This window comes from Halichoeres trimaculatus, unplaced genomic scaffold, assembly GCF_033239565.1.
Source record: "Halichoeres trimaculatus isolate MK-OKI-2021-1 unplaced genomic scaffold, fHalTri1.1 fHalTri1_scaffold_20, whole genome shotgun sequence".
Lineage (NCBI taxonomy): Eukaryota > Metazoa > Chordata > Actinopteri > Labriformes > Labridae > Halichoeres > Halichoeres trimaculatus.
In genome coordinates, this window is record NW_027437198.1 from 2,037,526 (window position 1) to 2,061,013 (window position 23,488).

General features: G+C 48.3%; 2 protein-coding genes across 6 annotated transcripts in view; one reads left to right on the forward strand and one right to left on the reverse strand.

Moving 5' to 3' along the window:
* ep300b (EP300 lysine acetyltransferase b) overlaps positions 1-7,567 on the forward strand; it is a 30,358-nt gene extending 22,791 nt beyond the window's left edge. For 3 of the 5 annotated variants that reach the window (XM_074696276.1, XM_074696278.1, XM_074696279.1), the window contains exons 22-30: positions 417-494; positions 628-695; positions 1,057-1,207; positions 1,411-1,671; positions 1,811-1,976; positions 2,168-2,335; positions 2,427-2,588; positions 2,795-3,076; positions 3,321-7,567. In XM_074696276.1, coding sequence (XP_074552377.1) covers positions 417-494; positions 628-695; positions 1,057-1,207; positions 1,411-1,671; positions 1,811-1,976; positions 2,168-2,335; positions 2,427-2,588; positions 2,795-3,076; positions 3,321-6,371 — 4,387 coding nt within the window. In that variant the 3' untranslated portion in view covers positions 6,372-7,567. The remainder of the gene's footprint in view (positions 1-416; positions 495-627; positions 696-1,056; positions 1,208-1,410; positions 1,672-1,810; positions 1,977-2,167; positions 2,336-2,426; positions 2,589-2,794; positions 3,077-3,320) is intronic. The other 2 variants (XM_074696280.1, XM_074696281.1) reach the window with 1 other exon arrangement.
* Positions 7,568-7,728: 161 nt separating this feature from the next.
* Positions 7,729-12,014, reverse strand: cbx7a (chromobox homolog 7a). The gene is made up of 6 exons (XM_074696282.1): positions 11,682-12,014; positions 10,607-10,650; positions 10,342-10,407; positions 10,172-10,238; positions 9,720-10,038; positions 7,729-9,568 (listed from the first exon to the last, which is right to left on the reverse strand). The coding sequence occupies exons 1-6, from the start codon at positions 11,748-11,750 to the stop codon at positions 9,069-9,071; spliced, it is 1,065 nt and encodes a 354-aa protein (XP_074552383.1). The 5' UTR covers positions 11,751-12,014; the 3' UTR covers positions 7,729-9,068.
* Between the last annotated feature and the right edge of the window lie 11,474 nt (positions 12,015-23,488).

Sequence of the window (23,488 nt, forward strand, 5' to 3'; positions counted from 1 at the left end):
TTAAGTTTACTCCCAGTCTATTGCTCAGACTAATTTAGATTAACTCCCAGATAAACTCTCAGATTACTTCTTAGATTAACACTCAGATTTACTCAGATTAAATCTCAGACTCAGATTCTCTTACAGATTACCTCTTGAATTAACACACAGACTAACTCTTAGAATACACCTCGTACTAACACTCAGATTTACCCCAGATTAAAGGTTAACGCTTACAGCTCACACTCTAAAACAGGAAATTAAACTTAAGTCCTCAGTTATAAACCTTTTTTTCTTTATTTATTTTAACAAGACACATCCTGAACATGTGAATGGAAGCTTCATCACTGATTTTGTCCCCCTCGGTCTGTCTGTCTGTCTGTCTGTCTGTCTGTCTGTCCGTCCGTCCGACTGTCTGTCTGTCTGTCTGTCCTCAGACTGGTTGAATGTACCGACTGTGGTCGTAAAATGCATCAAATCTGTGTCCTGCATAATGAAACCATCTGGCCTTCAGGGTGAGCAAGCTGTCAAACACACTACACACACTCTGCTCTGCACACGCACTGCTCTGTAAACACGCGTAATGGTTTTAACTTTGTGTGTGAGTGTGAAACTTTCTGGTTAATTCTCAATCTTCCTTGTTCACAGCTTTGTTTGTGACCACTGTCTCAAAAAATCCAACAAGACCAGGAAAGAGAATAAATATGCCGCCAAAAGTAAGTGACTTGCACCGTGTCTGTCCATGTCTTGACCGCTTCTTTCCTTCAGGCTCTGTGGGTGTGTGTGTGTGTGTGTGTGTGTGTGTGTGTGTGTGTGTGTGTGTGTGTGTGTGTGTGTGTGTGTGTGTGTGTGTGTGTGTGTGTCTGTCTGTCTGTCTGTCTGTCTGTCTGTCTGTCTGTCTGTCTGTCTGTCTGTCTGTCTGTCTGTCTGTCTGTCTGTCTGTCTGTCTGTCTGTCTGTCTGTGTGTGTGTGTGTGTGTGTGTGTCTGTTTGTGTGTGTCTGTGTGTGTCTGTGTGTGTCTGTGTCTGTATCTGTGTAAAACATGCTTCCCTGTCTTATATGGTGTGTGTGTTGCAGGACTCCCACAGACCAAGCTGGGAAGCTATTTGGAAACTCGAGTGAACGACTACCTCAAGCGTCAGCACCACCCTGAGACTGGAGAGGTCACTATCCGAGTGGTCCATGTCTCAGATAAGACGGTGGAGGTGAAGCCAGGCATGAAGTCCAGGTGAGATGATGATGATGATGATGATGATTATGATGATGATGATGATGACTCCCTCAGAGGGCACTACAGTCTTCTAAGCACTGTCTGCATTATGTTCAGCCTTCTCTCCTCCATCTCTCCCCATCCTCCTCCATCTCTGGCTCTCCTCTGCTAACTTACCTCATCTCCCTCCTCCTTTAACCCCCCCCCCCTCCTCCCTGCAGGTTTGTGGACTCAGGAGAGATGTCTGAGTCCTTCCCGTACAGGATGAAGGCTCTGTTTGCCTTTGAAGACATCGATGGCACAGACGTGTGTTTTTTTGGGATGCATGTCCAGGAGTACGGCTCTGACTGCCCACCGCCCAATCAGAGACGAGTTTACATCTCTTATTTGGACAGCGTGCACTTCTTTAAACCTCGACACCTCAGGACTGCCGTCTACTATGAGATCTTGCTGGGGTACTTGGAGTACGTGAAGAGGCAGGGGTAAGAAAGCAGCTCTGACCTATCACCTGCAGCAGAGTTTTATCCTCTGTGAGCAGGCGGCAGTTCTGTGAGCTGCTCTGTCCCGATCCTGAAGCTGTCACAGACTCTAATTGTGTTTGTTGTCTCCTGGTGTCTCCAGGTTTACTACAGGACATATCTGGGCCTGCCCTCCCAGTGAGGGAGACGATTACATCTTCCACTGTCACCCAGTGGACCAGAAGATCCCCAAACCCAAGCGCCTGCAGGAGTGGTACAAGAAGATGCTGGACAAAGCAGTGTCCGAGCGCATCGTTCATGACTATAAGGTACGCTGACACGTCCCCACCAATAGATCATCTCTGACAAATGTAACTGACCCTAAGACCCTGATGAGGTCTGAGTTCTTTTTAGGATGAAGCCTGGGTTCAGGTCCTCCTGAAGTTTCATCATGCTGTGTGCTGAGAGGTTCCTGATCCTGGAGAAAGGGTAAACCTGACTCTGTGTCTGTGTCCATCAGGACATCTTCAAGCAGGCCACAGAGGACCGCCTGACCAGTGCCAAGGAGCTGCCCTACTTTGAGGGTGACTTCTGGCCCAACGTGCTGGAGGAGAGCATCAAGGAGTTGGAACAGGAAGAGGAGGAGAGGAAGAGGGAGGAGAACAGCACATCCAACGAAAGCACAGATGTGAGTACATCACCCCTGTGTCAGATATTAACCAGAGGTCTGTATTTATTAATCTTAATAAAAGTTCATTTACCTTTACTCTAATCTTTAGGCCACCAAAGGCGACAGCAAAAATGCCAAAAAGAAGAACAATAAGAAGACGAGCAAGAACAAGAGCAGCCTGAGCCGAGGCAACAAGAAGAAACCGGGGCTGCCCAACGTGTCCAATGACCTCTCACAGAAGCTCTACGCCACCATGGAGAAACACAAAGAGGTACATAACGCCAGCGGCTGGCTGATGTGATGCCCAAGGTGCTCAATGGCTGCATGTTGGACTGATCCAGAAACTAATTCAGTGTTGATCCAGCTCTGAGCAGCCAATCAGCTAGTGTCAGCTGGTCTCAGCTGGTCTTGGCTCGTCTCTGCTGAATTCTGCTGGTATCTGGACCTTTAGCTCATCCTCTTTGCTCTTATCCTCAGGTCTTCTTTGTAATCCGCCTCATTGCTGTGCCCTCCGCCAACTCTCTGCCCCCCATCACTGATTGCGACCCCCTGATGGCGTGTGACCTGATGGACGGCCGAGACGCCTTCCTGACACTGGCACGGGACAAACACCTGGAGTTCAGCTCTCTGCGGCGGTCCAAGTGGAGCTCCATGTGTATGCTAGTGGAGCTCCACAACCAGAGTCAGGACCGCTTTGTCTACACCTGCAACGAGTGCAAGCACCATGTGGAGACGCGCTTCCACTGCACCGTGTGCGAGGTGAGGACGCACTCAGACACTGCAGAAACTGCAGATACACAGCAGTCTTTAGTCCCACAGTGATGAGTTTAAGTTTAGAACAAAAAGAGACAAAAACGTGTTCAGCTTCAATCAGTCATCAGCTGCAGTTTAACAAAGTCAGAGTGTAAACACTTTTAGATCATCTTTTGTCTCTGTGACAACTTGATGAACAAAGTTTATCTGTCCTCTTTTCTAACACTCTAAACTTTATTTTCCCGACCAGGACTACGACCTGTGCATCACCTGCTACAACACCAAAGGACACGAGCACAAGATGGACAAACTGGGTCTGGGCCTGGACGACGACAGCAACCACTCCGCAGCAGCGGCCACTCAGAGCCCAGGAGACTCTCGCCGGCTCAGCATCCAGCGCTGCATCCAGTCTCTAGTCCATGCCTGTCAGTGTCGCAACGCTAACTGCTCCCTGCCATCTTGCCAGAAGATGAAGCGCGTGGTGCAGCACACCAAGAGCTGCAAGAGGAAAACCAACGGAGGCTGTCCAATCTGCAAGCAACTGATTGCTCTGTGCTGCTACCACGCCAAGCACTGCCAGGAGAACAAATGTCCTGTTCCCTTCTGTCTCAACATCAAGCAGAAGCTGCGCCAGCAACAGCTACAGCACCGCCTGCAGCAGGCTCAGATGCTGAGGAGGAGGATGGCCAGCATGCAACGTGTGGGCCAGCCTGCAGGGGGCGCATCTGGAGTACCCCTTCCAGGGCTTCCATCACCGGGTAATAATGGCGCAACAGCTCCCAGCACCCCAAATTCTGTTGGGACTCAACCCCCCACACCACAGACGCCGACTCAGGCTATGACCCCTTGTCCTCAGCAGGGTCTGGGTCCTGGTCCTGGGGTCCAGCAGCAGCAACAACAACCACCAGGTGGGGTTCCCTCAAAGGGTGGACTGCTCCCTCAGCACCCACTCCACCACACTTTCCAGGCCATTGGGGGTGCAGGAGGCGGAGGATGCGGGGTTGGGGGGATGATGAGCTCTCCTCAGCAGCAGATTCATCCCCAGGTCCAGCAGCAGCAGGGTGTAGCAAACCCTCAGCAGCTCCAACAGGAACCCAGCAACCTGCCCCTGTACACTGGGAGGCCTCCAGGCTCCTCCCCTCTTCATCAGTCCCAGGGGAAACCAATCCTTGGCTCTGCAACGCCTCCCCAGCAGCAGCAAGGAGGAACAGCAACAGCCGGAGCAGCTGGACTGCAACAATCCCCTAACCAGGGTCCAACCCCACTGCCTCAGCAGCAGCCGCCCTCAGCCCCCCCCCCTGCAGCCGTAGAGATAGCCATGAAGATCCAGCAGTTTGCTGACGCCCAGAGGAAGATGGCGCTGCAGAGACAAACAGCCCCAGGGATAATACCCCCTCACCACCAGCAGGGCCCGGGCCCCCAAATAAACATGGGACACCCTGGGACTACAGGGATGGTTGGACCTCAAAACCAAGCAGCTCGGAGTCATGTGGATCCACAACCAGGGGCCCCAGGAGGGATTGTGGTGGGTCCTGGAGGGCCCATGCAGCCACCCCCACAGCAGGGTAACCCTCCCACGGGACAGATTCCACCCCAAATCCAGCTCCAGCAGCAGAGGATGGGGACCCCGCTCCAGAGCCCTCAGCAGCAGCAGTGGGTAGGGGGCCCAGGGGTGCCCCCCCAGCAGAGACAAGCCATGATGTCACAGATGAACCATCCAGCCATGATGGCGGCTCAGCAGCAGCAGCAGCACCAACAGGCTCCAGGCCACGCTGCTTTGCTGAACATCAGCACACAGCAGCAGCAGACTGCAGGAGGAGGGGCAACAGGGGTCTCTGGAGCTGCCGGGGCACAAGGGATCACTGCAGGGGGGAACATCCCCCAAGCCGCCCTGCAGGACCTGCTGCGGACGCTCCGCTCGCCGAGCTCACCACTGCAGCAACAACAAGTCCTGAACATCTTGCGCTCCAATCCTCAGCTCATGGCTGCCTTCATTAAACAGAGGGCCTCCAAGTACAAGGGGGGGCCTGGGGGGCCTGGGGGACTAGCTGGTGTCCCAGGAAATGTCCCTGGAGGTCCAGGTCCACCAGGGGGGCCTGGAGGAGGTCCACAGGTGAACATGAGTCCTACAGGTCCAGGACAGCCAGGGATGCACATGGGGGGTCAGAATGTGAACATGGCAACCATGGCTCAGCTGCAGCAAGTGCAACAGCAACAGCAACAACTACAGCAACAACAGCAACAACAATTACAGCAACAGCAGCACCTCCAGCAGCAGCAACAGTTACATCAACAGAGGCCAATGCTTAACAGTATACAGCAGCAGCAAGTTGCAGCTCTTCAGCAACAACAACAGCAGCAGCAGCAACAAGGAGGGGTCAGAGGCATGCAGGGCCCCGGGCCCCAGATGGGGAACCTGAATAGTCCTCAGTTCAGGGAGCTACTAATGAGACGACACCTCCAGCAGCAGCAGATGAACCACGCCCAGTTCCAGCAGCCGCAGCCCCCCCAGGGGCAGAGCTACATGGGCCAGCCCGGGATGCAACCCCCCCCTGTGGGTCAGGGCCCTTCCATAGGTCCCCCTCACGGCCCCCAGCAGCCCCAACAGGGTCAGGGCTACCCCAGTTTAGCAGCTCAGCAGCAGGTTCTCCAGCAGAGACTACAACACCAGCACCACCTGCAGATGCAGCAGCAGAATGCTATGTCTGGCCTGCCAGGGGGCGCTGAGGGCCCGGGTTCTCAGCAGCCCCCCCAGGGCCCTCAGCCCCCTCAGAGTGGCCCACAACAGTCCTCCCAGGCTCTGCTCCAACAGGCACTCCACCAGAGGCTGCTTCAGCAGCAGCAGCACCTGGGCCCAGGTGGATCACCAGCCCAGCACAGTAACCCTATTAGCCCCCAGCAGCCCCAGCAGATGGCCCCGTCCGCCCACCCTAACCTGCAGGGCCAGACTCTGCCCACCTCCCTTGCCAACCAGGTTCGATCCCCGCAGCCTTCGCCCAGACCGCAGTCCCAGCCACCACATTCCAGCCCCTCCCCCCGCATGCAACTGCAGCCCTCCCCACATCATGTCTCTCCCCAGATACAGACAGGGTCTCCACACCTGAACCAGCACCACCCAGGCCTGGTGGTACCTCCTCAGCAGCAGGGGCCGCCCCAGCAGAACTCTATGGATCAGTTCAGCTCCGATCAGAGTGCCATGCTGTCCCAGCTCAGCGGCATGGCGGCTCTCCATGGGCCAGGGGGTGGGGGTCAGGACCCGCTGGGCCAGAACCTGAACCACAACCCTTTGGATATCATGTAGGAACTGAACAGTGTCAAAGTGTGCTGAGGCTCAGGATCCTTTGCACAACTGTACTTAGACAGTGTTAGCGTTAGCATATTTGCGTGTTAGCCTTAGTGTGGTAGCTGGCCCTGGAAGAGATGTTACTGAAAAGGTTATCAGTAAAGCTGACTGACTGGACTGAACTGCCTGTGGCAGAGGACTAAAGGAGCAGTCCCTATAAAGTACAATAAATCTAATGTAACTTATTTCTGTTAATATATTTTTTTGCTAATGGGACGTGTGGGGGGGGGGGTTCCCTCCCACTCCACTCCACCTCCTGAATATAAAGCAGGTATTTTTGGGGTTCAGGGGTCAGAGGACTAAATGCCTTTTTAAAGAGAAGTTTTAACGCCGTGTGGGAGGAGTTCAGAAAAAAACAATTTAATACAAAGAACTTATTGATTTCCCATCGTGCAGTCTTTTTTTGTTCTGCACAGTGATGTGGATTTATGTCGATCCAAACGTGATGCATATTTTCAATTTTTGGCTTATTTATTTTCTTTGTGGGGGGGTCTGATTCCTATAGAAATCTATTTTTTTATGACTGTAGAGAGGGGTCACTTTCTGTCTTCAGGCTGATAATTAAGCCTCAGTGTTTCTGCCATGTCCAGAGGGACGTGGCGTCTTCATGTCCTGTTTGGACTCATACTATGGGAGACTGCGCCCTGGCTGACATGCAGACCCCCTCCCTTGAATGTGTGTGCACTCCTTCCTTTAGAGATCCTCATATATGGAGCAGCGAAGGCTTGGGGAGGGGGGGTGTATCCCTGTGTGCCTGTAACGCCCTGAGGATGGGTGTGTCCTAGCGGCCCCTGTGGTGTTGTAGGATTCTACTGTTCGCTCTGAACTGGAAGTTTGATCCAAATGAACTGTGTTGCACAGAAAGGAGGACATCTGAGCGTGCTCAGTCCGTCTCTTGTCCTCCTTATCCCGCCTTTGCTGCTTCCTCCTGGACTTTAAACCCTCCACTTTTTCTTGCTCCTCCCTTCAAACTCCATCCTCTATCTTCTTTCTGAGATGACTTTGGGAGTTTAATTTAATATTTTTTACTGTACAAAGAAACAAACTGTGGACTCAAATCCTTTTTTTTATAATAAAATGAAAATGACCCACAGCACTGTGTCGTTTCAACTAGCCAAGCTTCTCCTTTACTCACCTGGGGTCCAGGCACCTGATGTCATCTGTTTTCCTGGGAACTTCAGGCAATCTAGTGGCAACAAATGGCACTGAAACAACTCAGACAGGAGTAGAACAGACTGTCTCTGACATTTAGACATGGATGTAGCATCCACACAGTGAGCAAAGATCATCACACAGGAACTCAGGTACTTTTGCACATGTTTATTGGAAATGCACTAAAATAAAAATTCATTTTTGTAAAGAGCATATGTCAGACTGACACATTCATAGACACAAGTTAAAGAAGCTCATACATGTGAACATGCAAAAAATAAATAAAGCTTCATACAGCCCGATACGGCCGAACGCAGTGTGAACAGCAGCAGAGTCACAGTTCCTCGTTTGAAGCCCATGAAGCCAAGAAGAGTGTCGACCATTGATTGTGTTACAAAAATAGAACCAGGAAGCATATACCTATACAAAATTGACGACACACACAGAGCACGTCTTTAGCTCAGCTCCTCGTTGCAGAGCCGCAGCAAAGCAACAGGTGCCACTTTAAGCGGGACTCACTTCTTGGACAGAAATAAACTTAACCAAGCACAGGACAGGCCCCTGAAACAACCCTCCATCAGCACAGAACAGGCCCTTGGTTCGCACCTCGACCTGACAGCATGCAGTGAGCTGGAAGTGCAGAGGGACTGACATCTTTACAAAATGTAGAAAGTAGCGCTGACAGTTCAGAGCTCTGAGGACGGGTCCAAGCTCTGAGGACGGGTCAGAGTGGACAGATCAGAGTGAACAGATCAGCCCTTTGAGGGCCGGTCAGCACTCTGAGGTCTGAGCGGAAGAAGAGTTGTTGAGTTTAACTTAATGACATCAGTCACTGAGTTGGAACACACACCTGATAATTTGGGCCCAGTTCATCAGGAATAATCTGATCAGATTCCAAGATGGAAGGAAACCTTTTATCTAGTTTGTAAACATCAAAACAGGATTATAAAATCAAAGAAAGGCAGGAGATAATCTGGTATTGGTTTCACCAAGATATTAAAAGTCTGTGTGCTCAGATTTTGGAGCAGTATTGAGATAATTGGAATCTTAACACCAGGAGGATCTTGATTTAATCCAGCTGGATTAAAAATGGATTACAGCCAGATTGTGGATATGGATTTGTGTTTTTCTGCAAGTTTTGTTCTTGAATCTGATTCTGTCCTCGTCAGAGCAGGTGCTCCAATTATGTAGGTGTTGCTTTTAGTGCCCCCCTGTGGACAGTTTCTGTGATCTGGATTAGTTAATCTGAGATAAAAATGTGAATGTGTAGACCTGTATCCCTTAAATACAGATTAATCCTTTAGAAGAACCTGCACCAGGTCTCTGAGGGATCATTGAATCATGTGTAGCTACCTTGTGTCCTCGTCATTAACCGGGCTCAGAGATAAATCTGGTGCCATGTCAGTGGGTGGTCTCAGACCTGTTCTTGGTAAAGGTGTGAGTTATCTTAAAAACACTGATATGTACAGGTAGAAAAACGGGTCCAGGTGACGCTCTCGTGGCTCAGAATCCTCTGAAGAAGCCTTCGGCCACCGTGGCTTCTCTGAACGTCACCGTCAGAGAGTTGATAGTCACTCTTGTCACAATCACCGTCCCAGGATGCTTTGCTATAATGGGAGGAGTCTGGTCCCCGGTCTGCATGGTTATGGTGTCATCTTCCTCCCTCCTGTCCTCGGCTGGCGTCTGGCTGCTCTGCTGAATGCTCGCCATCTCTGGACTTGAGTCGGAGATTCGCTCTAAGGTGGGACACTCAAGCTCTGACTCTTCTTCCTCAGCTCTGCCCCAGAAAAACCCGTCACTCGGGGGGTCTTCTGGTCCGGCCTGGGGATGCACAGCATCCTGCTTTGATTGGTCGCAGGTGAATGTTTGGTTCTGTCTGGTTTCTGATTGGTCCGTCCACGTCTCTGTGCCAGCGTCTGTCAGACTGTCCTCCGGCGCCTCCATCACCTCCATTTCCAGGTCCTGTGGCTCCAGCAGAGGTGGCGAGCTGCACTCTGACTGACCTGAAAGAGAGGACAGAATCAGGGGTCAAAGTCAGGGGCAGGTGTCTGAGGGGTTAAATGGACTGAGAGAAACAGCGCTGCTGTGGCGCCCCCTGGGTGAACAGTGAGGTGCTGCAGTGTGGACTGCTGAAGTTTAACTCCACCCACTCACCATATACACTGTCCTCCTGTCTCTCCTCTGAGGTGCTCTCACTCTCCTGCTTCTCCTCCTCACTGCTCACGCCCCACTCCTCCTCCTCCTCCTCCTTCTCACCCTTCTGCATCCTCTCTTCCTTATTCCTCAGAGGCCGGATGCTAGATGGTCCTTCTGCTCCTCTCTTGGACATCCTCTCTTTGATCTTCCTCCAGGTGTGCCGGCGCTCGCCCTGATCCACGTCTGTGCTCATGGAGCGAGTGAGCGAGAGGCGCAGCCGAGGGGGGGGCTTCTCGGACGCTTTGTTGGCACTGCGGAGGTCCATGGCAAAGACATTCTGCAACAGGTCAAAGGTCAGAGGTCAACCAAGCATAATCTGAGTGAGCTAAAACCTCATGACCCACAAGAGGACACCGATCCTCCAACCCACCCCTCAAAATCTGACTCAAAACCTGCTTAAGAGTCCTCACCCTCAGGACTAGCCGCCTGGGTCTGAGACCCTTCCTCCGATAGGCCAGAGCCCGCACCTTCTCCTGACTGAGAGAGAGAGAGGGGGGGGGTCAGAGGAGGATCAGTCTCTGTGCTCTGTCAGCTGATCACAGGATATACATCATCACATCATCACTCACTCATCACTCACTTCTCCTCAAAGGCCAGGACCAGGCGTGGGTCCAGGATGTTATCCTCTGGTTCCCAAGTGCTGTACCTATCAACACACACACACACACACACACACACACACACACACACACACACACACACACACACACAAACATACAAACATTAACAAGAGTCTATCCTCTGCCCATCTTTCTAAGAACCTGGTTGATGGTTTGGAGGAGTTTGAGTAAGTCCCAGAGTTTATATGAGGGTATCAGGTCACAGCCTGATGACTAGAGTCTTACTTTGTGGACCATCCCTGCCACTTCAGAAGGTACTCCACGTTCCCCTGAGGAGAGAGAGGGAGACAGTTACATTTCATAGTCCACCTGCCCCAGTGTGATTTCACAGCGGCAAGAGAGAAGTGTGCCTGTCCCTTTAAGGTGGGGTGTGTGTGTGTGTGTGTGTGTGTGTGTGTGTGTGTGTGTGTGTGTGTGTGTGTGTGTGTGTGTGTGTGTGTGTGTGTGTGTGTGAAGGATGGGGGAGGGATTAGGAGGGGGAGGGCCATCCTTCCTCTCAAACGGTGGTTTTCTCCGAGATGACGTCAATGACAGCGGGGCCAGCTCCTCTCTGCGGTGACTTGAACACACATGGCCGCACGAGTCGGTTTGAGACGCGCACGGGATCTTTCTGGAACATCACCGCGGGGACCCGAGAAGGAGGGGCCACGCGGCATGTAAACAACAGTAAGCTGTTGCCCAATGTTCAAGTAGAGAGCCGGAGTATCACAACATCCACAACATCCCGCGAGACTAACGAGTCTGCGTGGAAGAAGACGCTTAACCGTTTCATGACGTCACCATAAATTTTGCGACCTGCTCTACTACGGCAGGACGACGTCAGTCTGCACGTTTGACTTCATAACTCACAGCGTACACGTGCTGCGTCAAACTGACAGCCCTGTGGGATCAGGGGGTCACCGTTACGCAGCGCTCAGGTTCATCACGCAGCAGAAACCGCTGCCGTAACGGAAACAAACTGCGTAGCTGCCCCCGTGCACTGACCGTAGCTCCGCTTCCAGGATGCACACCCCCCTCCAACGCTCACTATAGCTGCCCAATTCAAAATACGTCCACGCTCCGCGGCAGGGACAGAAGGAGAGCCGGGATGAGGGACAGGGTGAAGAACAGAGTTAACCTCCCGCGCTCAGAGCTCCGGTTGGAGCCCTCGGTAAACGCGTTCTCTGTGTAAACACTGTGATCATGCGTAGCCTAGTTTGTGTTGCTCAGAGAACAGAGTGTGACAGAGAGCGCGGCGCGCTCCCTCTGTTCTTTAACAGCTCAGAATAAGTTTAAAGTGGAGTGCAGCGTCACTCCTTACCTTCCTGACTCTCTTTTTCGTGATGGACTCCACGGCAAACACCTGGTCTCCGATAGATGACAGCTCCATGTCGGCCGCAGCTTCGCTTGCTCCAAACACAACAAATGCGCTGAGAGCTCGGATCAAATTGTGGACAGGAGGATGGAGTCACTGAGTGTCTCTGAGTGGGGCTGTGGACGCTCGCTCCCGCTGTAGACTCTTGTTTTCTGCGCTCACACTCTGTGTTCCCTCTCTCACCAAACTCCTGCCTGCTCCCTCACTTTTTAAAATCTGCGACACATCAACACAGGAAAACACGAGCTCCGCGCTCAGCCAGGCGCGCCCCCTTCCCATTGCGTAGGGCCGAGCCCCCAATGTGCGTGCCCGCGCCGTCGAGGCCGCGCACGCAAATTAGAGCAGAGTGCAGGAGAGGGACAGTGGAAGGGGGTGCGGTCACAACAACAAGGTTATTTATGAAACTGAAGTTCAGAGAGGAAACAGCATGAGGAGCAGAACACTGACGTTTATCACAACAAACTGAACACAGAGGAGAGTGCGTCACACCACAAACACCATCACTGGATACTCACCTGCTGCACCTGTAGCCTGTACTTGCAGCCTTTACCTGCAGCCTCTACCTGAAGCCTTAAGCTGCAGCCTCTACCTACAGTCTATGCCTGCAGTCTGTACCTGCAGTCTCTGCCTGCAGCCTTTACCTGCAGTCTGTACCTGAAGCCTTTGCCTGCAGCCTCTACCTGCAGCCTTTACCTGCAGCCTTTACCTTCCTACATGCAGCCTCTTCCTGAAGCCTTAAGCTGCAGCCTTTACCTGCGGCCTCGACATGAAGACCTTACCAGCATTCTCTACCTGCATTCTCTGCCTGCAGCCTTTACCTGCAGTCTCTACATGCAGCCTCTACCTGAAGCCTTGAGCTGCAGCCTCTACCTGAAGCCTTGAGCTGCAACCTCTACCTGAGGCCTTTCCCTGCAGCCCTCACTAGCATTCTTTACCTGCAGCCTGTACCTGCATCATTGCACACTATAAGTGTTGGTAATATGAAGAAAAAATAACAATACCTTTCCAACAAAAAACAAAACAACAATAAACATGACCCAGCATTAAACCAGGAAAGACCACACACACACACACACACACACACACACACACACACACACACACACACACAAACTTCAACACTGACGTGCTGCAGCAAATATTGAGGTCATAAACTTCCCACAGCCACCATCACACCTGTCCCACTCTCCTGAATGCCCCGCACACTTCTCTAACCAACCAGTGAGAGCAGCTCAGAGGATGCCATCGGACTGTTTATGAGTGAACATGTGGAATACGACTCCTTACACATTCATACAAACTTGCACACACTGTCCGTGCTCTATATGCACCTGAATACTTGTATCACTTATGGGCAATGGGTGTCATGGCAACTGTTTCTACGGTGATGGCTGAAGCTCTAGATGATGAGGACGATGAAGATGACAGAGCAGGACGAGTTTGAGAAGAACTCTGAATCAACAGGTGGTCCACCTCTGTGACCTTTGAACCCTGAACCCATAGCTCTGAACAATATCAAAAATATATTTTACTTATAAAGCACTTTTGTCTTCTTTGGCTCTGTCACAGTTCAGTTGAAGAGGGCGGTGCGTGAGTGTCCGAGGAGGCTGCACACGCGCGCCCCACCGTGGCTGTGTGCTAGCCTTAGAGGTTTTTTTTTGTCTGTTGTTATCATGTGCTACATGCTGAGGTGTTTTCTTCTTGATCTCAAACTACGCCCCCTCTGGGACATAGCCTGAAATTGACCTTTTTTTCCCCTCTCCTCTCCCAATGTTGCTATAGACACTTTAAAGAGAAAAAAACATCACACAAAACAACACACGGTAACAAAATATAAACGAAAAAGAAGCAAAAGGCGAAATTCAAAGTACATTCATAGGCAATAATACATTGAAAGCATTTTCCAAAAAGGTAGGTCAGTGAGGGTTTTGAAAGTGGACAGGTTGGGACAGTTTGGGATGTTAAGTGGTAGAGCATCGCAGAGGGTGAGGGCGGGGACTGTGAAAGCTGTTTGCCCCAGGTTTGGTTGCTTGGTGTCAGGTGGTAGGGAGTAGCTGGGCTTCTGAAGAATCAGAGGTTACAGGAGCTGGTGTAGTGGGGCAGACTAAAAAGGGCTACAAGAAGCCTGGTTATGGAGGGCTTAGTGGTCAAAGAGGTAGGGGCCGAGTTTTAGATGTATTGCAGTTTGTTGAGTTGTTTGGAGGGAAGGCCTTAGAAGATGCTACTGCAGTAGGCTTATTCCAGTCTGGACGTGACGGCGGTTTGGATGAGGGTTTCAGCAGGGGAGAAAGAGAGACATGGAAGCAAACAGCCCACATGTTTTACCCTGGACCCTTAGCTCTTAACCCAGAGAGTCTAGTATCTGACATGTCTTGATTTACGGTTATTCCAGTCTAGTATAACTGGGGCGGTACACCTGTCAAAGAATAACGTCAGTATCCTAAGGCGAGCTCAGGGAGGACAGAAACCTCCCGTGGAGCTGAAGGGCAAAAGCTCGCTTGATCTTGATTTTCGGTATGAATACGGACTGTGAAAGAGGGGCCTCACGATCCCTCTGACTTTTGGGGTTTTAAGCAGGAGTTGTCAGGAAAGTTACCAAAAGGTCTCAATTTATGTTTCCGAACACGAACATCATTCATTACAGTTATAAATTCATTTAATGTGACACCTGCAGTTCACAAGGCGTCTTTCAGAAGCCCATCAGACCTTCTCTGAGACGCAGCTAAGGTAAGCCTGACGTTTAGCCTGACCGGGACCAGGCTTGTCCCGCTGGCTAATTTACCATGGTTACCAAGTCACGCTAGCCCTAAGCCTTGTTTGTGGAACCCAACTCTTGCTAAAGTTAGCGAGGCAAACCAAAATAAGCCAGGCTTTGAGCTATCCCAGCTTCATGGAATACCCCCCGGTGGTTATTGCACAAAACCAGGATAAGGGATTAAGCTGGCAAACATTGGTTATCCTGGATGAAGTTAGCCTCAAGTCGGTTGAACAAAAGCTGGTCAAGTTTATTCCGGACTAGTTACCATGGTGTTTTATTCTCTGCAGCTACCCTGCCCCAGACCAGGGCCCTGTTCTACGAAGCAGGATTACTGCCTAGCGAGATTGCTTTGGGGGTAGGTTCCAGATTCCCTGTTCTACAACACAGGGGCCCTGTTCTACGAAGCAGGATTACTGCCTAGCAAGGTAGCTTTGAGGATAGGTTTCGGATTCCCTGTTCTACGACAAAGGATCACTCCTCAGGGAGGCGAGTCTCCATGGCAACGTACGCTGAACGGCTAACCTGCTCCGGGGCAGGTTAGGTTCCAGATTGAACTCGCGGACTATTAAAACCCCGCCCACTGACCAATGAGCCCTCACGAAAAAATGGCTTGTCCTTTCTTAGAGGATCCCGTGGACATCAGAGCCCGACCCACTCTCTTTTTCTGATGACCACCTTTATGAAAGTTACCGGTTTTCCAGGGAGGGGTTGGTAGTACATGACACTTTCTACAGGTAGTTAAAGGGAATACAGAACTCTCATTGCCCAAATAAAATCTTCAATGCCAACACTTCTGTTCCATGACAATATTTTATTGCCCATATTATAATTGTAACAGGAATTCATGTAGGGCTCATGTGGGCTACATATCACACAACAATGTAAACACGATAGGAATGAACAAATGAATAAATTCACGTAAGAACTAAATCAGATATGTTGCATGTTACAGTAAAAGTGCATGGTGAACAGTGCTATTTCAGGATGATAATGGCACAAAATATTTTATTTGCACTACACCACTACACTTACGCATTTAGACTGTCAGCAATTCTCTGCCAGCACTCCTTCCGTGCTTTAGCAGCGGTGACGGTGTTGCTTTTAATGTTAATTACATGTTTCAGCTCGTCATACTTCCTCATGATCACCTCCTGCATCTCCTGTGTGTAATATGCGGTCTTTCCCTCTCCGCCTGCTCTGACACTCCAGACTGCTCCATGTTCGTGATTGGTCAGATGCAGTGGGCTCCGCCTTATAGCGTGCACGCGCTCATTGCCCAGTTGGATCCACTTATGAGGTTGATAACCAGCGTCGTAAAACCGTGTAGCGGGACCGCCGGCTACCGCGCTCAGTTCAGCAAGGTAGCTCCAAGGCTACCTTGCTGGACTGAACTTGCTACGTAGAACAGGGCCCAGGCTAACAACCAGGATAAGATTAATCCTGTGCTGGCTCTGCTCTCTGTAATGTAAGAAGTTGGCGTGGTTTACAGCATTTCCTTACTTTTTTTACACATTACATCATTTAATCATCCTGCACCCAAATCTTACAACTGTAGTCAGTGCATTTGCTGGCTGACTTTAGTATTATTTATTTGCACAGATTATATGAAGACAAAAATAACTTTAAACACAGACAGTTGAGAATCCTCTCTTTATTATAACAAGTCCTACAATAAAATGTTTAAAATTATTATAAAGAAAATGGAAAAAAAAACAGGCCTTACTGAAATTGGTACTAAACCAAACTGATGTAAATAAATAAATAAATAAATAAAAAACAACTCTATACCTACAGAATGAGAAAGAGGAGAAACAAAGGAAAATTAAATACATTACTGAAATGAACAGCAATACAACAGACAGGATATAATTTTGTCTTAACTGTCTCCTGAAAATAGGAAATTTGTCCTATTTTAGGACTCCACCTTTAGGAGTGAAAGGGTCCCACATCATTCTGACTCCACTATTTAACTTAAACAATCTTTCTATTCATTCATTCGGTCTCATTGTCAGCCCTACCGTTGTATTGCAATATTAATAAAGACAGCTTGTCAAATTGCTGTCAGAGGTTTAATTAATATGTATATCACTATCTGTCACAGTCCCCCCTGGATCCCCTCCATCACTGGCCTCCCTTTATCTAAGTTGAGTGCCAGCTCCTCTGCTGGGGTCAGGTCCTGGCTTGTTGAGCCACCCCCTGTGCTGGTTTGATGTGTCTTTTTTTTCACGGCTAAAATCGAACAGAAAATTATTCTCAGCAGACAACAAATTTATCACTTCGTTTGATAATTGCTCTTTGGGCTACGCATAAGTAACTTACCAGACTGCAGAATATTTTTATATTTGGTTTTCACCTGTTCCTGCAGGTTTGTTCTTCATGACAGATGAGGGATGAAACAGAACACAACATAAGAACAATTGATTCAATAGATAACACGGACACAGAGTTGAAATTTTCTTTGAACTTAATTATACTTCAAATAACCTGGGTAACATGCACTTCTATGAGCCACATTAAAGAAAGACATAAGTAGGCCTATTGATTAGCGGACTTGAAAAGTCATCAGCTCCTTACCTTAAACTGTAATTATAACAGTGTGTGGAGTACAGTTTCTTCATTGCGCATGTTCGCGCTACTCAGGCATTAAGCCGGTCCGTTATTAACTGCCAGGCTTTTTCCCTCTCCTTTATTACCACACTTGTGTTGCCTTTCTTGTGGATTATATGTTTTACTTCTTCATACAGTTGAAGAAGCATTGCCTGTTCATCCCACGTGAAGAAAGATGCACGTCCTTGTTCCATTTTCAATCTGTGATTCTGAGATCGATCCCATGGTCTTCTTAAGAGAAGGCTTTGAATGCGCACTTAGCCTGTCCAAATGATCCACACCTGGCTTGACTAAGCCCCGTCTTTTCACCCTGGCTCGCCAAATGTGCAACCAATTAATCCGAGAAAGCGCCGACCAGGGCCCTGTTCTACGAAGCAGGATTACTGCCTAGTGAGGTAGCTCTGAGGATAGGTTCCGGATTCCCTGTTCTACGACAAAGGATCACTCCTCAGGGAGGCGAGTCTCCATGGCAACGTACGCTGAACGGCTAACCTGCTCCGGGGCAGGTTAGGTTCCAGATTGAACTTGCGGACTATAAAACCCCGCCCACTGACCAATGAGCCCTCACGAAAAAATGGCTTGTCCTTTCTTAGAGGATCCCGTGGACATCAGAGCCCGACCCACTCTCTTTTTTTGGATGACCACCTTTATGAAAGTTACCGGTTTTCCAGGGAGGGGTTGGTAGTACATGACACTTTCTACAGGTAGTTAAAGGGAATACAGAACTCTCATTGCCCAAATAAAATCTTCAATGCCAACACTTCTGTTCCATGACAATATTTTAGTGCTTGTCTTAAAATTGTGACAGGAATTCATGTAGGGCTCATGTGGGCTACATATCACACAACAATGTAAACACGATAGGAATGAACAAATGAATAAATTCATCTAAGAAATAAATCAGATATGTTGCATGCTACAGTAAAAGTGCATGGTGAACAGTGCTATTTCAGGATGATAATGGCACAAAATATTTTATTTGCACTACACCACTACACTTACGCATTTAGACTGTCAGCAATTTTCTGCCAGCACTCCTTCCGTGCTTTAGCAGCAGTGACGGTGTTGCTTTTAACGTTAATTAGCCTACATGTTTCATCTTGTCATACTTCCTCATGATCACCTCCTGCTCCTCCTGTGTGAAGTATGCGGTCCTTCTCTCTCTGGCCTGCTCTGATGCTCCAGACTACTCCATGTTCGCGATTGGTCAGATGCAGCAGGCTTCGCCTTATATGCGTGCACAAGCTCATTGCCAAGCTGGATTCACTTATGAGGTTGGTAACCAGCGTCGTAAAACCGTGTAGCAAGACTGCCGGCTACCGCGCTCAGTTCAGCCCTCCAAGGCTATCTCGCTAGGCTGAACTTGCTTCGTAGAATAGGGCCCTGTCGTTGTTGTTGGTGGTGGTGTGTGTGTGTATGTCTAGGCCTAAAGTTTGTCTGTTTTAGATGTATTGTTTTATTGTGGGTGTTAAAGTGTTTTTAGTAGGATTTTTTGGTGTTTCAGTATGTTTCAGTGTGTGTTGGTCTGTGTCATAGTTAGGGAGCTCCAGTAGGCCTAGTTCTCCACCGGGGCTCTCGGTGACCTACACACTCTCCCAACCCACTACCCCTCCGTTTGCGCGTTCTCACGGAGGGTACGCCACATTAAGGGCCACCCAAAACCGATCTGCAGGGAAGGGCTATAAAACCCTCCACAAGCGAGTCTGCACGGATGCCGGTAGTGTGCCAAAAGTTGATTTTTGCAAGAAACTGATGTCCAGTCCACGGGAGTGCACATAGCCGCTATAGTTGAAAAGCACAGCTTCTGTGGCTCTGCAGCAGGCTTCGTCAGGCTCAAACAACGACTTTGTTTATGATCATAAAGTCAAATCTTGCAAATGTCACTCTGTGTTATATTAAGTTCTTTTGGGGTTAAATATCCTTCAATGTACAATACCAGCAGCATAAATTAGTTTTTGGCAAGCAATAAATACTGTTTTTTACAATGTAATGTCCCTTTACTAGCTCTGCTAGAAGGTGCCCTCTGAGGCCTATATCACGAAGCAGGATTAGTGTCTTAGCGAGATAACTTCAGGGTTAACGCTTGATTACTGATAGCACAAAGCCAGTTCCTATTTTATCAGAGTAGATCACCATGGTGACCTACTCCAAACAGCTATCCTGCTCTGGAGCAGGATAAGTTGGAGGTTGAATCCGATCCTATAAAAAGCCCCTCTCACTGGCCAATCGGCTTCTTAGAAACAATGGCCTGCCCTTTTCTCCCAAACCCGGTGGACAGAGGCACACAAGTTGTAAGAAGAGCTTTACGAAGAGAAAGGGTAGGCCTACTTAAAGATCGATCAGATCCACTCAATCAAAGCGATGATTCGCTGTATCAGAGGTATAGATTCTGACGACCCGGACAGCTCTGTGAAATATTAGAGCCGTACATTGCCCGTGCAACCCGCAGGAGCGGTGCACTGACTGTCCCACAGACATTGTGCATCGCCCTGCGGTTCTTTGCCACGGGCAGCAACATGTACTCTGTCAGGGATGCGGAGCGGCTGAGCAAGTTTATGTTATCCCGCGTTGTGCATCAAGTGGCTGCTGCCCTCACGCAACTTAGGGATGAATTCATAGCGTTCCCAGGATGAATGAAAAGAAGGTTGTGCCAGTTACCTGTGATAGGTAGCTAATTCTGAACAAAAGATGAAGGAATTCTAGCGCATATTTTGTCAATGAAATGTACACACAGCAGTACTTCGCAACACTTTTTTGGGAACAATTTAGGGGAAGATGAGCTTCCCTTGTAACCTTAGAGCAATCGCCACTGCTTGAAACAGACTTATCAGACGTGATGATGTTCTTGTATTTGTTTTTTTATCTGCTCCCATGTTCTTTTGACTCCAGAAGGATTACATCTGGGAGAATGATATGATAATTGGAATAGACTACACGCAAGTCATTTGCACAGTAGCATTTATTATCTTATAAGATTTAGAAGTGTGATCACTATCATACTGAGCCACTGATGAGTAATTGACGCATTTACACATGCATTGCCATGCATTTTGCCTTCGGTTGGCCGCTGCTACCATGTTCCCCCTTACCGAGTTATTGCTTCTCTCCTCCTCGTATTGCAGCATTATCAGCCGCTGCTCTGCAGCAGTGAAGTACGGAGCTTTCTTAGTCGCTCATGATTGTGACATGCGCGTTCACGGCTCTTGATGAGACAATCCTGGGTTGAGTTACCGTGTTGATAACTTGCATCGTGCTATCAATTATCCTGATTGCCATTGTTATGGTTACTCAATCCTGGATAGATGTGAGTTACCACGGATAAGTTGACCACGCTTCGTGCTATAGGCCTCAGCTCAGGCCGAAGACCCAAATAAACATTGTTGGATGATCATAAACAAACTTGTTGTTTGAGCCCGACGAAGCCTGCCACAGATGGCTGTGCGCGCTCCCATGGACCGGAAATCAGTTTCTGGCAAAAATCAAATTTTGGCACAACACCGGCTCGCTGAACACGTGCAGCGCTGAATACAGCCATGGAGGAAGCAACATACAAATGTAAGTTCCATGCATATGTGCCTGCACAAACACTGTTAAACTAACACAAATATTTAATGATTGTCATGCAGATGTTCACAACTTCAGATGTACATGTCATTGATTAAGGCCTGCCTTGTATTTGTTCAGACAGTTCGTGTTTAATATTTACAAAAAAAAAACAAAAGAATTCATTCAAGCGAGAGTGAAACATGAAAAACTCTTCAATAAAAAAGAAATACAGCCAAAGAAGGAGTACGTTTCTTTTGTATTTTCCAGGTTGTATTTTCTTTGTTTATCTGTTTCCGCCTGAGATCGAGTGAAGTTTCTGTCCCCAAGCTGTATTTAAACCCTACACCCTGATGAAGTGAACTTCATTCAGCTGCGAGTGTGATTCTGTGACGGAGTGCACTCCGTCACGGAGGGGGAGTGTGTAGGGGGCGGTTTGAAAAAGGCCCTTACGGTCGGTTCTCTGGTAGTAACTCCTCAGGGACCGGGTTCCGGGCTGTGTAATGTTCTCCGGGATGAAGATCGGTTTCCCGTAAGAAGGAAGTTGTGTGTTCAGAAACACGGATATCACGTGTCTCCGTATCTGCCCAGATACTCCTGCAGGAGCAACAACACAGCAGCTCCACAGATCCACACCCACGGGCTCTGAGTCACCAGTGAGTCACCAAACGTGACGGTAAGTCCGCTTCTTCTGTGGAATCACACACACACACACACACACACACACACACACACACACACACACACACACACACACACACACACACACACACACACACAAGGGAGCTGATTCTTGCGGGAATCAGCTCCGGTGCAGCTGCTTCGAGGCTTTAGTGAAACCATGAGGCTGTGAACTCGGATGATCTGTTCTGGAACACCGTTCATTATAGGCTACTTCTGACGAATGAACAGAAACTCCTCTAAATACTCTACAGGTCTCATTCACAAACAGTGCGTACACACAAATTTGTTCCATGAACGTACGTCGGGACATTCTTCCGGGAGGGGGGTGTTGTTGGGGGCGGCGCGAAGAGACACACACTTATCAATGATTAAGTCCCTGTGTGCAACTGTTTGTGCTAATGTTCATTCCAACCATAGACCGTATATAGAGTAGACAGCGTCGTCCCGCCATTTATCATTGTACGGTTTTGAAGCCAAAATTTCCCCGTCACAGGTGCCACCATTGTAGCAGTTTGCAGCCAGAGTCTGCGCTGTAGAGACGATGAGGGATTCTGGGAGACTCTGAGTGGAGCTGGGTGGCAAAAATAATATATATATTTTCTTTCAAGAGTCTAATCACTTCTTGACTCTACCTCCTGACATATTTTACAATCCCCCCAAAAATACACGAGAACGGCATCTGTCAATCATCATTAAACGCTATGTAAAACCTCGTTTTTAACCTTGTATAATGAAAACAAAACTTTTTTTTAAAAAAGGACTATGTTGGACTGAAGCTGCCATTGGATCTCCTCTTCTTCATTGAACTCCGTCTCTTCTTCTTGCTAGTATTAGGAAAGTAGCCCACAAAGTTATTACGCAGTCAGATCAAGAGGACCAGGAGTGAACCTCACTCTAGGAAAGACAAGTCAAATCAAGCCTTTTAAGAACCATACCAGCATTCATCTTTATTTTCATACCATTGTTCATACCAGGCTTGTTGTTTTGCACTGCTTTGTTTCTTTCTCTGTTTTTATATAAGTTAATTAATGATAATCATATTACACATCTAGAAGGCTTGAAGTTAAAACAATCAGTCAGTATTCTACTGTGATTTTAATTGTCCAAAGAAGATATGTTGTTTATATCACTTCATGCATCAATTCATCTCATTTCATCATAGCATGCAGGCCTGGCCTGTAGGAAAGAGTTTACATGTTGACAGTATCCTTTGTCGTGTTAGTCATGTTATGGAACGATTTATATCTTGTGTTTAGTGAGTAATGCAGAAAATAAATACCCCCAAAAGCACATGCTAAATCGCAATCGCAATATTGTTTAAAAAACATTACAATTAGATCTCCGGTGTCCGATACCTGATAATGTGATTTAGAGAAATAAAAGTTCAATTGTGTCTTCTTTGCTCTCCATTTTGGACAGGTTTGTCATTCGGACAGTCACAAACTAGAGTCAAAACTCTTGAAACATTTTAAATTGGAGGACGTCAGATGGGGCTCATTGAAGCTCACACTGCATCGGCAACACTCAGAGTAGGGGTGGAGGGGGGTAAGCGCAGAGGGAGAGGAGTGTATGTAGAGAAGAGAAACTGAAACTTACAGTGGGGGAAACAAGTGTTGAACTCGTCAACTTTTTTTCCCATTTCATTTATTTCCAAAGCTGCAATTCAAACAAAATTTCTACCAGGCATTGGTATTAACTCAAATAATCCACACATGAAAAGAAATCATGACATTCAAGTCCATAAATAATGATTATGTGTAATTAAGTACGATAACACAAGAAAAAAGGATTGAACACACCTTGGAAAAGCTGTATACTTTGGCAAGGAAATGCACCATACCACCTGAAATCTTTCAGTAATTATTACTTGAACTTCCAAATGGAGTAAACCAACATCAGCTGGGCTAGAGCAAATTGATGGTCCTATAAAACAGTGTTTCTCAACCCTGGTCCTGGGGACCCCATGCCCTGCATGTTTTTATGTTCCTGACTCCAACACACCGGATTCAAATGATCAGCTCGTCATCAAGCTCTGCTCTAGTCTGATAACGAGCCATTCTATACTATCTAATATCTAATTCTATACTTTCTATACTCTTTCTTACCTTTGTTTTCTTAAATGCTGCAGTGACTCCTGAATTTCCCCTCGGGGATAAATAAA